Source organism: Peromyscus californicus, unplaced genomic scaffold, assembly GCF_007827085.1.
Source record: "Peromyscus californicus insignis strain IS unplaced genomic scaffold, ASM782708v3 Scaffold_22__1_contigs__length_63687245, whole genome shotgun sequence".
NCBI classification, from domain to species: Eukaryota; Metazoa; Chordata; class Mammalia; order Rodentia; family Cricetidae; genus Peromyscus; species Peromyscus californicus.
Genome location: NW_026294525.1, coordinates 62,681,454 through 62,695,932, shown reverse-complemented (window position 1 = coordinate 62,695,932; position 14,479 = coordinate 62,681,454). Strand labels below are relative to the sequence as shown.

The 14,479-nt window shown below is 46.0% G+C and overlaps 1 protein-coding gene and 1 pseudogene across 2 annotated transcripts in view; one reads left to right on the top strand and one right to left on the bottom strand.

The window, feature by feature from the left end:
- Positions 1–662: 662 nt before the first annotated feature.
- LOC128118215 (translation initiation factor IF-2-like) lies at positions 663–1,686 on the bottom strand (annotated as a pseudogene).
- Positions 1,481–14,479, top strand: part of Sobp (sine oculis binding protein homolog) — a 166,275-nt gene continuing 153,276 nt past the window's right edge. For both annotated transcript variants that reach the window (XM_052751547.1, XM_052751546.1), the window contains exon 1: positions 1,481–1,891. In XM_052751547.1, the coding sequence (XP_052607507.1) occupies positions 1,796–1,891 (96 nt within the window). In that variant the 5' untranslated portion in view covers positions 1,481–1,795. The remainder of the gene's footprint in view (positions 1,892–14,479) is intronic.

The following is a 14,479-nucleotide window of genomic DNA, read 5'->3' as shown; positions in this document are numbered from 1 at the left end:
TGAGATTTTAATGAAAAGCTTACTCATACCCCCACACCGATTTCATTCTATCTTTTTTAAGTACTTAAAAATGTGTAATTTTAAATTCCACCACTGTCATAATGAACACTCTGTAATAACAAGCCGCGGAACAATGGACACCCCCATATCACATTGTGTCAGGTAATTACAAAGTGGAGCGGCGCGGGAAAGCTGAACCTGAACTGGGAACGTCGAGGTGCCCCTTTGCAGTGTGTAGGAGCTTTCAGAGCTATGTGTTGTCGCTGGAGTCTGATCAAGTGGTTCACACCAATATCTCAACCCAAAAGGCAGGGACAGGCGCAGCCGACCTTGGCCTAGGGCGTGGACAGAGGCGGCCAAGAGGGGACACGTGAGCAAATGAAGGATGAGCTGGGCTCTGGAACCTGCAGATTAGAGTCTAGTGGAAGAGTGTGGAACCCCGCGGAGAGGAGAGGGTCCTGCTGGGCGTGGCGAGGGCGTCGGGCTCCTGGAGGGAGGGGTCCTATCCACTAAGCCCAGGGCATGATGAGGGTGCACGCGGGGTCACGGGGTAAAGACGCTACTGTGTAACAGGGCATAAGAGTGCTCGTGGGGCGGAGGGGGAAGGGAGAGAGAAAGAGAAAGAAAGAAACCAGGGAGCTGAAGGCTGAGTTGTCCTACTTCTAAGTCGGTCTCAGGAAGGCGAAAGCTTCCTGGCAAACAGTCGGAGGGCACGCCGCGCTGGGGACCCCTCTAAGGGACATCCAGCCTCCGCACAGTCTGCCGTGGCCCCTGGGGCAGGACACTCGAGCCAGAGCGGTGGGTCCGGTCTGTGTTTCAGTCCGCTACTCGGCGCTGCAACCCCAGGGCCGAGAGCTCGCTCTGCTTTCGGGTCCCTGCGCCCTTCCACGCTCCACCTCCACCCTTCACCCCCATACATTTTGCCTTAGTGGACTCTAGGCCAGACTCAGAAGCCAACTCTGAGCCCACGGGAGCCCACGTCACAAAGTTCAGGAGCAGGTAGGGGGTCTGCCCGTCGCCCGCCGAGCAGGGATCGTCGCGGGGAGGCGGCGGCCGCGAGGAGTGCCGGTGCCCGGCGCCCAGGAGCGGGCGGCCGCCAGCAGCCCCCGAAGCGGCGGCGTAGCATCCGCGTCTACAGCGACCGGGAAGCCACGCCCGCTCGCGAGCGGGGGGCTGGCCTAGTCCCCCCCCCCCTACCCCGAGCCTCCCCTCCCTCGGACCCCTCCCCGCGCAGTCCCTCCCTCCGCCCGCGGCTCGGCTCGCGGGAGGCGCAGGGCGCCGGGGCTGGCGCGCTCTCCCGGGCGCACACACATATCCACGCACGCACGCCCAGAGCAGCTGTCTCCGCCGTGGCCGGCGCTCCTCTCGCCCATGCGGACGGACAGAGCTCAGGAAGATGGCTGACGACTCCGTGGGGCCCCGGGGATGCAGCCCGGCGGCGGCGGCGGGAGCGGGAGCGGCGGCGGCGGCACCGGCAGCGGCGGCGGCAGCAGCAGCAGCAGGAGCGGCGGCGGCGGCGGCAGGAGCGGCGGCGGCGGCATCCCCGAGACTCCCCGGGCTACCCTTCCCCGTGACGGCCACTGACGGTCTCCGCCGCTAGAAGAGACCCCGCTCCTCCCTCGCCTGCCTCCCCCCTCCCAGCCCCGGACCCGCCAGTACCGCTACCTCCGCCAGTGTTGCCACCATCAGCACCACCTCCACCTCCGCCACCGCCACCGCCACCGCCGCCGCCGCCACCACCACCGCCGGCGGCGGCAGCAGCCATTTCATCTCCACAGAAACCAGACACAAAAACATGGCAGAAATGGAGAAAGAAGGGAGACCTCCGGAAAATAAACGGAGCCGGAAACCGGCTCACCCCGTGAAGAGGGAGATCAACGAGGAGATGAAGGTATTCTCGGACTCGAGGGCCGGGGAGACCGAGCTCTTTCTTCCGTCCGCTCCCTTTCGGGCTGTTGTATAGGCTTGGGGGCGGGGGGGGGGGACACACGACGACGACAGGGGCGCGCTTGTCAGTTTCTGTCGGGTCCCCGGGACGCCTCAGCTCCCCCTCCAGGTGCCAAACCGAGGCCAACTCACGGGCTGCATCCCCGAAATCTGCCAACCTCAGATCTGATGGGGGCGATGGGGGGGGGGGGGGGAGAAGCATACTATTTAACCTCCCAAACCCTAGATTAGTGCAGATGTTTCAGGGCGAGGGTACCGGACCCTAGCGGCGAGTGGGCATGGCGCAGAGGCTTTCCCAATGGTCCGTGTAGCTTTTCTTCCCTTTTCCGAAATGAGCCTCCGGACCCCTCCAAAGTTAAGAGCTGCCGAGCCAGGGCACCGGGATACCTGGATTCCACCCCTCTTCCCAGTTCGTCCCCAAGCTCGATGATCCCTCTTTGCTCCAACTCGCCAGCTGCGACCGACCGCGTAGCTGTCAGTGCTCGAGGCTTGGGCCGGAGCGGCGCGGGTAAGGGGCGGTGCAGCCAGCGGGCTCGCCTCTGCCGCCCCCGGCCGCTCCTCTCCGCTGCTGCCCCGGTCGGTCTCCAGCTCGCCTCTGCACGCCTCACTTTCCAGTTAGCAGACTGGGCAAGCCCGGCTGAAAGCCAGCTGTCTGAGGGGCGGCCTTCACAGCCGCCTGCCCATTGTTCACGAAGGCCAGCCCCGAGTCCTCTCTGCGAGGCCGGGCTCCCTGCCAGGCCAGCGGTGCTCCAGAGGTGGCGAGCGCAGCCTCCTGGCGCTCCAGCTGTTCGCGCTGAAGCCCGAGAACATCGTTCTCCCTCTGTCACCCCCACTTCTTTATTTTCCTCAAAGTTGTGCGTTTTGCCTGGACGAGGATTTTTGTCTTGTGTGGATTTCACGATTTTTACCAAAAAAAAAAAAAATTCCTTTATGTCTATACTTTTGTTTCTATGACTTGCCAAAAAAAGTATAAGGCTTGTTTTTTGCGTTTCTTGGTGTTCCCCACTTCTGCACAGAATACTCAACATAGTCAGGTGACTTGGTCATCATTGGTTAAGTTTGTATTTGAAAGGCAAACTGGTTAAAAATGGGACTAATTCACTGTTACTGCGTTTTGGCGTCTTCTTGGTTATAGCAAGCGTATTTAGTGAAAGTGCCGTGGTGAAGCCCATGCTTAGAAAGGGCAAACACAGCTTATGCGTTTGTGCAACTAGGTGTATGTTCATAACTTTACCTCTCTCCCGGAAGTCTCACCAGTATTCCACATTTTGGAAGTAGGGCTTTTATTTTTGGGGTGAAGAATTAGTGTCTGGAAGCAGAGGAAATCGGTCTGGGAAAGTAAAGAAGCTTTGCCTTGGAAATTAATACCGTTCCCTGTAACAGAAGCCACATTGATTCCAATGATAGAGAAAGGAAGGAAGGAAGGAAGGAAGGAAGGAAGGAAGGAAGGAAGGAAGGAAGGAAGGAAGAAAGAAAGACAGACAGAAAGAAGTAAAAGTTGTTTTCTCTCCACGAGTCAGAGTGTGCCCTGCAATTCTGGCCCTTCCTTCTTGTCCTGTGTTTCTACATTACTTTTCCGTGTCGTTTTAAATGGACAGTGGGGGACGACAAGAGAAGGCCACTAGGAAATCACAGCTAGCTCTAGCCCTTTAAAACGCTGCCTAATGCCCTCTATATGGATGGCAGCTTTTAAGTTTCATAGGTTCTAGAATTACAAATTAGCTAATTTTAATCAAAACATGTGAAACGTTATCCCGGCTGGATATAAAGGCTGACTGTGCTTGGTGCTTGGGGCCGGTGCTGTTGGCTTTGGCTGCAGGCACACTCCGTGGTTTGGGAGATAGTTTGTCCTTCTGCAGCATAACAGATGTTTGTCTGAACTAGTGGGGAAGAAACAAAAACAACATTGTGTGAAGGGAAAAATGACAGTGCTCGGCCCATGCTGCAGGACTGAGTGTGGGATTAACCTGGATGCACAGAATTTCCTCTTTTTAAAATGTTATTTTTTTCCCTCCAGATTGCTTTCTACTATTTGAAGTCTTAATTCTTGTTTCAATCTGTAGCATTAAATGAGAAGGTTTTTTTTTTCTTTTTCTTTTTTAGCAGCACATAATTCAGTTGTGGCATTTTCTCTCTAGTTTGGAACAATATGAAAGACCCTGGCATGTCCATGTATACCATTCCAGGGTGTCTAGTGAGTTTATAGGCATTCTTCTAATATAACGTCACCCCCCCCCCCCCAAAAAAAATCCTTACTTAAAAAGTAGGTTCTCAAAGTTACAGAGTTATTTTGAACACATTATTATTTTCTGATTTTAATATTAATCACCACACCAACAGAACCCCTCCCTACCCCTCACGGTATTATTATCCCTTCAGCTTCCTGAACTGAAGTATAGGGTAACATAACAAGTTGGTTGCCCTGTATAAAAATGTGTGCAACAAAATGTCATCGAGAACACAATGTAGCCTTGTACGGCTTCATATCAGTGCCGCTGGGGCAGCTTGGCTGTATTTGCCTTCATCTGAACAGCTTTCATCTGGACCAGTGTAAACTAAGCCCTGGTAAGTAATCACTGCCCAGCAGAGAGAAAGGAATGTATACAGCCATCGGGGCCTAAGCTGTAAAAACGGAAACCTGAGCCCCCACCTCGGATCACATATCAAGGCTTGAAGGTAGGGAAATGAAAGGGGAAAGAGGAGAGAGCGAATGGAAAAGTCAGCCTGGGAAGTGGTGGATCAGGAGGAGGCCCCCCTTGGGGAGATTTGGCCCGGGGATTAGGGAATTTTATCGTGGTGTACAGTGACCTACTCGGGTTTCAACACTGCTTGGATTGAGTTGCTTCTCTGTGAGCTGAAAGAAAAGGGATTGGGGGGTGTGTGATTTTTTTTCTCCTCTGGGTACTAGAAAGGACACTGGTACAAGTGTCTATTTTAAGTGCAGCAAATGTGGACGGATGAGAATGACCAGCAGCACAGCCTCACCCAGAGGCTTTCTTCAAGATTTCCTGAGCATGGCAACCACACAGTTAGTTCCAACCGGCTGGAGAAGACCGTCTGGCTGAGGGAGGGGTAGCTGACAGCAGCCAGGGCAGTGGAGGTGGTCTTCCTGTGGCTGGGAGCTAATGCTGGCTGCTGTCTCTCCAGATCAGATATCCAGTTGCCTTCGTTATCACTGGTTTAATGGATATGGCAGTTGTAACAAATTTAAATTTGATACAATATAATTTCGTGTGTGAAAAGTACACGACTTGGCATAGCTTGGCTACGATGTACTTCGGGGAAAATATCTTCCCAGCAGGAATGTGTGTCTTATTGTGAGCTTTATGATGTTTCTTTATCTTCTTTTCATTCTAATTTTTCCTGGCTTAAAGAAAAACTAGATGCTCTAATCACAATTAGTATGCCTTATTAAATAGTGACCAGTAAAGAGGATGTTAAAAACAGATAGCAATCAAAAAGATGTTTTTTTTTAATTACTTTGGACTTCTAAAATGACCATGGGGCTTATAACTAGTCAGTGGGACCTTGATATACTGTCAGTTCACATGAAAGTCAGGATGGAGGAGTTCCAGTATATAGGAGAGTTAATTAGCTTAGGAGAACATGGTGATTTAATATAGAAACTATATATTAATGAATGTGCAAATATAAATGTATGGATAAACTTCCTGTGATCAAGACATGTATTTGTGCACATAAATCTTAGCGAACTGTGGCCAGTAGGTCCCAAACAATGGCACAATTAAAAAAAATTCCAGACTATAAGTAGAGATAATGAGTCAATTTTTTTTTCTTTTAAAACTCTTTGACAAAATTAATGTGATCAGATTAGGCACTCTGGACTGGAAACCTCTTAAACGCACCATTATTAACTTACTTACATTTGTTGTTGTTGGTTTTTTTTTTTTAATCAAATACTCAACTACAGGGTCATTTGTGTAAAATGTCACAAGGTCTCACAGTTGCTGAAGGTTTCTGTCTACAGTATCTTCAATAGCTAATTGTACCTAAAATTATACCTCGACCCTGCCTCCCACGTCTTGAGGTGTGCACATCTGTTAGTGTTAGCAGGAAATTTTCCATGGGATTCTCCAGTTTGTTCTCTGATGGTCTCTGTGGGGCTTTAGAAATGGCCTGTGTTGACTGCAGGAACTGTAAAGCAAGCTGCAGAACTGATGAGTGGAATAGCTTGATGTTGAAAACGAAAATTAGAGTATGGATTGGAAAAGCCTGTGTGTTTAAGGCTGACATGAACTTACGCCCAAAGCAGATCTTATTTTGGAAAACACCGTCCTGGTGTCAGTTGCAGGATGTCCCGGGAACTTAGTAAGTGGGCTTGGGACCAGATCTCACCAGATCACATCCTATCAGACTGAGCAGGAGCCTCAGGTGTGCTGTGTGGCCGAGCTGAGTCCCCACTCAGGTAAGTCAGGCATGGTCCTCGCCCCTTGGGAGCAGACTCGGGATGTGGCCGAGCCTTTGGCCTGGCTCTCATTGCCCATCTCAGGGATCCAGGCTACAGCCATAGGAGATGGTGCAATAAGCTCCCTGAGACTAAGCACTCTGCTCTGGTGGGATGGAGGTTTCTAGAAGAGTCTCCACTGGTGACCTGCCGAGTACGGTGACTAGGAGAATGCCTTTCTCCAAGCCTTAGACAACTTGTAGGTTCCAAATACTAGGAAATGGAAAGGGACCGCTCCACTTCCTCCCAAATCTGAAATAAACATTTGAAAGAGAAGAAAATGAGTCTGACAGACTCATTCCCTTCTGTGTTTCCTGCCTCTGCGCTTGCCAAGCCCTGCTCCAAGGAGCCAAGCCCTGCTTTTCTTGTGTGAAAGACAGACTTATAGGAACCAAGAGGTAATAGAGTTTTAAGGAAAGTCAAAAACAGAGCCTCAATGAAGAGTAAATATTAGTGAGCACAAGTGGCTTTCTAAACGGAGACTCCCAGAGAAAGGCCAGACTCTTTGGATCTTGGGGTCCGAGGAAATGTCCATTTGACTTATTGAGGCTTTACACTTCTTTGTGAAAAATAACATGCTAGAATAGAAAAATGAGACGGTGAATCATAAACAGTATTCCTGTCGGCTAAAACTTCCTCTTTGGCACTCAGATGTCTGCCACACTTGCTCTCTGTAATGAAATGATTGAATATTTCCCGGAAAGAGAAGGGATAGTACAGTGTAGAAGGAGGGGGAAAATAGACCGCTTTTTAAAATTGTGCCAGGTGAAACACATAGACATAGATGCTCACGTGAGCAGAGCCTGCGGATGTAGACTGATGGACAGTCATTGATAGCTCTCGTCTAAACAAACGCCTAGGGAATGTACTGCGTGAAGGCCAGTGGCTCCGGCACGGGCAGGAAAATGATGCAACAAGTTTTGGTGATGTTTTTTTTCCTTTAGGCTAGTTCTGCAGCTGTGATAAGGCACAGCTGCGTGCAGCTGTGCACCTGCCATGGCTGCCCCTGTGCCAGCGAGGACCCGTGTCCACAATTTCACAGCACTCCTTTGACCCTTTTAGGACGGTTAATGTCTTGGCAGCAAAGTAAAATGTGGCCCGTGATGGTTTGCTGTCTGTCTCACGGAAATAACGCAGACTGTATGTGTGGCTTTTATATGACGATTGTATAGCCATCGAGTTTGGAGTCTTATCAGCAGAAGAGTAAAACTGTCCTCAGCTGCGCAGTGTTAGAATGCGGCGCTCGGTGTTAGAATGCATCCTTTGCGTTAAGCACTGCATTGAGGTCAACATGGAGATGGCTGATGACAGGGCTGCAGAGTGACCCAAAACAGAGCACAGCGGTTGTCTCTAAAGGACTTGAAGCCAGGAAGCTATTGCCAGACCCCCAAAAGCAGAGCTCAGTGTCTAAAGTCCATGCCACCAGTGCCCGTCAGGACACTTTGACTAGTTTGTGCCTAGTGGTGGCCACCTAGTCAGTCATCAGTGGGAGTCTGTCTTACGCTGTCTGACCCGATGGGACTATAAATATGGAAGCACTCTGTAATCGGCGAGGGGCTCTTTACACATCCCTTCTGCACTATCTAAATTCCACTCCCTGACCTTTTTCTTAGCGTAACCATAAAATAAAAGTAGTCCACTGGGTCTGTGTTACGGGAGACAACTTAGACTCAGTTCTGGGCCCATGCTGGAACTGATCTAAGCAAGTTCATTCTTACCTCACTCTGGAATGGAGCAAGGCCCCGCCTCCCTCCCTTTCCTTATCTGTCTCTCTTAGCAAACTCATGAGGCTTTGAGGGTTGGCCCCACAAGTCAGGCGGAACATATGGACATAACAAGAGAGAGAAAACTAGTTATTATCCTGTTTCCAAAACCATACCTAGCAGAGAGTAGCAGCATCTCCCCTCCCCAGACCCTCTTACCCAGCTTGCAACTTGTTCAGGATTGAGTGTTTCCTTTTCCTTTGAAAGTATTTCTCAAGTGCTCTGCTTTCTTGATAATACATGTCAGAATGTTGTGAAGTCAAGTAATGTAACTGACAGATTCTTTTTATTAACATTTAAACCGTGGATATGACTAATATAGTTGCCTATGAGTGAGACTATATGTTAATTAATTTTTAATTAAAGTTAGCCTTTTGTTTTTATAAAAATGGCATGCTGTCATGACAGAAACAGTTGAATGAGTAATAGAAATGGGCAAAAAAGTGGGGCTGGAGAGATGGCTTAGCTGTTCGGAGCACACATTGTTCTCACAGAGACCTGAGTTTCATTTAAAGCACTCGTGTTGGATGGCTCACAACTGCCTGTAGCTCCATCTACAGAAGATCTGCTGCCCTCTTCTGGCCTCCACAGGCACCTGTACACACACGTGCAATACACTCACACACATACAAATACATACACACCACAAATAATAAAAGTAATAAAATAAGTATTAGACAGGAAATAGACAGAAAGCAAAAACCACTTTGGTTTTCCCAGTAAACATAATTATTGTGGGCATCACATATTTTATGCTCTTTTCCATGTGATATACATTTTTTTTAAAAAGACCAATTTTCTTTTAAAACTTAATATATTGTTAATAGCTTTTCAAGTCACTAAAATGTATTTACTGCATATATTTCAGTGGCAAGATAGTATTCTATTGTATGATTAAACTGAAATTTTTAAACCAATTTACAATTGTTTGGCATTTAGTTTTTTGTTTGTTTGTTTTGTTTTTAGAAAACAACATTGAGATAAGTATTTCTGAACATAAATCTTTTTGTACCTATTTTCTTAGGCTAGTTGCTAAAATGGATACAAATAAAATTACCAAGTCAAATGGTATTAAATGTTTAAGGCTTTTAATTCATGGAGTCAAATCATCCTTTCTTTTTTTTTTTAATTTTTTTCAAATTATCCTTTCTAAGAGTTGTAGGGATTAGAGTTCTGTTCAGAAGTATGAGGGTGCTCACTAGTGTTATCATTCTCTTTGAATAGCCTAGGCTGAGCTCAGCCTCCTTATGGAGCACAGGTTGACCCTGAGTTTCTGACCCCCTGCTCCCACCTCCACAGGGCTAGATTACAGGCATGTGCCACAGTGCTCAGGGCTGTGTGCATGGTAGAGGAACGTTCTACCAACTGACCTGCATTTCTAGCCCAGCACTTTGACGTTTGTATAAGACTTTTAGTTGAATGAGAATATCAAAGAAATGTTATGAAATTAAGATTCAACAGGAAATACATATATACATACATAATACATACACACACATACAATTTGCTAGTATGAAAAGAGCTTGAGAGGTGTAAAGAGGGGCTGGAGAAATGTCTTAATGTGTAAAACTGCAAGCCTTAGAACCTGAATTCAGAACCCCAGAACCCATATAAACATGCAGGTGCAGCACGCATGCCTGTAACCTCCGCTCTGCAGAGCCTTGGGGACAGAAAGAGGACTCATGGGGCTTTATAGCTGCCCAACCTAATTGAATCAGTGATCTCCAGGGTCAGTGAGGGAACCTGTCTCAAAAGAAATAATGTGGAGAAGCAATTGAGGGCACTCCAGCTTCCTCCTGTTCTCCATACACACGTGCACATGCGCGCACACACACACACACACACACACACACACACACACACACACACACACAAATAAAAAAGAAAAGAAAGACAAAAAAGGAGCAAAGAAGCAGTAAAATTTCTTCCTACAGATCTATGACGCAGCTGTTTACTTAGCTCTCTGAGAGCATGCCTTCTGACTAAATGATAGCGCTGTGATCTTCTGAGGTACAGAGGAAAGGAAAGGAGGTAAGAGAACATAAGGAAGAGGCGGGCGGGCGGCTATTGGCAAGACAAAACACTCAGCCGCATGCCATGTCAAAAAGTTGCAGAATGGGAAGATTCAGTTTTAACTGTGAAATTTGAACATCCCATCTCCAAAACTACAACTAATTATGGAGAGTAGAGGCCGATGAGCCAATCCCAATGCAAGCACAGTTTCATCAGTGGCAGATATGTTCGGGTTGGAAATCACTTGATGACGCTGACATCCTGTGGTCCGATTTCTCTGTAAGTTCTTGATTGACCCGGGAGGTAAATTCTTTGGGATTGCTGGACCCTTTGCCGCTGAATCTCTAGTAGAATTAAGCCTGGCATGAGAATCAGAAGAGTGACCTCAGCAACATGGCTGCTCAAACAAGACCTGCAAAATGACACCACCAGTTGACACACCAAGGAAGGAGGAACTCTCGCAAGGCCCCACCGCTAAGTGAAGATCTACGGGCAGTTAATGGCTGCTGGGATGGGGAGACCCAGTCTTTTCCAGGGATAAGCCCTCCTGTAGTATCCAATCCCAAGTGGTCAGTCTTAAGCACATATAACATGTGCACAATAACAAAATGGACCCAGTAATGTGTGCATGCGTGCGTGTGTGTGTGTGTGTGTGTGTGTGTGTGTGTGTGTGTGTGTGTTTACATGTGTGTATATGTGTAACAATAATAAAGAAGAGGTAATAAATTTGAGAGGGAGTTTGGGGGCATTTGAAGAATTGGAGGGGAAAGAGGGAGGGGTGAAAATAGTGTAAATATAGCACTCATGTGTGAAAATTTTTTAAAAAATTAGAGAAAAAAGAACGGGAAAACCTTTATTTTGGTTTTATGATGCTCCATAACGCCATGCTCTGATTTTCTGTTGTCAAATGAGGATTTCACGTCGGTTCACCAGGAGTTTATTGTGGAAATTAAACACCCAACACACAGGGCCATTGAAAGGAGCATAGATTTAAAGGATGTGGAAACACTGCAAAGTGCTATAAGACTTAGAAATTACCATTATAATTTTAGTGACCTATTTTCCAAACCCAAATTGGACCACATAGTATGAGAGAGGATTTTTGTGTCAGTTCCAAAGGCAAGAAAGCAGTCTGCAAACTACAACTCAGATGCCAAAGCACTGCAGTTTTGGGCACATTTTGATGGTTCCTGAGAGCAATGATAAAGTATTTGAAATAATGACTGCTCAGTAAAATTCCTGTTGTGTGATCACCGTCATTTTCAGATTTATTTGCAAAAGCTGCTTTGTTTTTCACATAAGTAGAAGTTCCTTGATTTCATATAGTTCTAAAACCAGGAGGAACTTTGAAAGAAATTTTATTTTATGTGTTTGGGTGTTTTGCATACATGTATGTTTGTGCACCACATGTGTGCCTGGTGCCTTTGCAGGTCAGAAGTGGGCGTCTGAGTCCCAGGAATTGGAGCTACAGGTGGTTTCAGGTCGCTATGTAGATGCTGGGATTCGAATTTGGGTCCTTTGGAGGAGCAGCCAGAACTCTTAACTGTGGAGACATTTCCCGCCTTAGGTCTTCAGGAGAGATGCTGCTTGAAGACTTGAAGCACATTCCACGCCCCAGTCCACTCCTCCCCAATACAGCAGCATCTGTCTCCACTTAATATGGAGCATTGTTACCTTTGCAGTTATCCAGAGTTTTAACTCTTATCATCTTTGTCCACCCCCCTTTAAACAAATAATCAAGAAACAGCATAAGAAAGGACTAACTTAAATTGAAAATTGCTTTTTAAAGGACAATAATGTAAGCATGTTGGAACATGAAGCAAGGTGCGCCTTTAATCCCAGCACTCGGTAGCAGAGGCAGGCAGATCTCTGTGAGTTTGAGGTTAGCCTGGTCTACAGAGTAAGGTTCCAGCCAGCCAGAGCGATATAGTAAGACCCTGTTTTGTTTTGTTTTAAAGTTGAAACAATAGTTATTGGAATTCTCTACAAGAAAGGTTTGAAAACTTGTCTGGGCCATAAACGTTTCATAATTTACCTCTCCTGGAATGTAAGGTGACAATGGCAAAGATCTCTTCTTTTGTTTATTTGGTTTGCAACATAATGAGTTCATGTGCTACCAAACATATTAAACTCTGTCTAGAAACTTAGGTTATTAAATGATTCACTCCTTGAGGACATTTGGCTTCTTAATTCAACAGTGGGTACAGGAGAGTTTATACTCTATCTCTTTTTGGTTTTAATTTTATTATTTATTTTATGTGTGTGGCTGTTTTGCCTGCATCTATTTCTGTGTCCCACATGTGTGCAGTACCCATAGGGGTCAGAAGAGGGCATTCAGATCCCCCTAGAACTAGAGTTACTGACAGTTGTGAGCTGCCTTGTGGGTGCTAGGAATTGAACCTGGGTCCTCTGGAAGAGCTGTCAGTGCTCTTACCTGCTGGGCCATTTTTCTCACCCCTCTAGTCTATTTCTTATGAATATATATATATGTATACTTGAATATATATATTTCTTATGAATATATATATATTCAATTTCTCTTTTTGACCATGTTCCTTCCTTCTCAAATGGTTTGAGATTTATCATTTGAGTTCCTATATGCCCCTTGTTTCCTGCCCCTGCACTCATATATCAGAACAATATGGCATTTATTTTCATTTTCAGTGACAAGAAAAAGAATATTTTATAGTTACTTCTCTGACATTTATAGTAACTCAAAAATCATGGAATAGATCAAATTCATATCAACTGTTTCATGAAACCTCTGAGTTTCCAACAGAAAACAAATAAAACTGAGTTTTTGTTTTTGTTAAAATGTCCAAATAATATGACTTTGGTGTTAATAATCCAGTTGAGGTTTCAGTTTTTATCTGATGTCTGAAAATTCTGCATGTATCGCTCAGATTGGTTCTGAAAGGATGAATGAATGAATTTGCAGCTGGACTAAAACAAACAAATCTATATCCTCAGCTGGGTGGTTGATGCATGAATTATGCATCTGTAGCCTTTGTGTGATTTCAGAACTTAGACACAGTGGAGAAAGCAGTGTCTATTAAGCAGGGTACCAGGAGTCTCAGACTGAACTAGGAAAGGGGATACAAAACCAGATGTAGGAGCCAGGAGTTACTGTGCAGAGGATATCTTGTTGGCACAGTTCTCTTAGAGATTGGGACAAGCAGCAAATAGACCAACAGGATGGCTTGAGCTTGGCTTTTAATACTGCTGGGAATAGATTTTGATGCAAGGCAAGAATCATCCTCGGAGATGTCTGCTGCCAGACCCTCTGGTGAAGGACCTTGGTTTGTGTGCTGAGATACTGTCATTTTCGGGTTAGTGAAAGAATTGGATCTTAGGGGAGAGTGGCATCTCATTAAAGGAATCTCCTTTGATTAAATGGAACAGCACTTAGCCCAGTCTTCCTCAGTAGTATTCCTGAAGTTGCTATGCTTATTATTCATAGCGAGCATGTCATCTTCGTGCGTTCATGGAAAGAATGTCTATTGAATGTGGACTCAGCCAGCCATCAGAGAGAATAAATGCCTCACTAAAGATTGATATGACTGGCTGTTGGCCATGTGGATGGTGACACTGAATCAATCTGGCTGTTTTTTTAATTGCTAGTGCTCTAAACCATCATAGATCGACCCAGTTGGATCTTAGAACTTAAGTGGGTACTAAAGGAAAAAAAGTAGCATCCTGTGGGTGGTTTGAAATGCCAGGTTTATTTCTGTGGGACCAGCACTGTAATATCTTTAATGGAGCCCTTCTGAGATCTGAGGTCATAGAATTTAAGAAAAAACGAAACACATGCTGAGGGCTCGGCCTTGGTGCTTCATTTAGGTATATAAATTATGTACCCCAGTGGAATTCAGAAATGACAGTATCTAAGAAGAAGAATATACGATTCTCTGAACTACAAAGAAGTTAGGATCTATAGTTTTCCCAGTGCAGCCTAGGAGGCGCATGGTTGCCTGATAGCTGTTTAAGCATAAAGATCAATAACACACACAGGCTCACATTTTGTTTCTGGATCTAGCAATTGATAAATTGATAGACACAATCACTTGGCCTAAGTATTAAATCTGTCAACCATATACACTATTTTCAAACTTTGATATCTCCAGTAACAGCAATAACACCTTACACTCACGTATTAGCTTATAGTTGATAAAATTGTTTTATCCAAAATCTAGCTGACTTGTAACCTTCAACTGTGTTGGCACTTTTAAGTCACTTGTCAGAAGACCTAGTGACCTTGATTTCATGGAGAATGAATCTGTCACTAGCACAA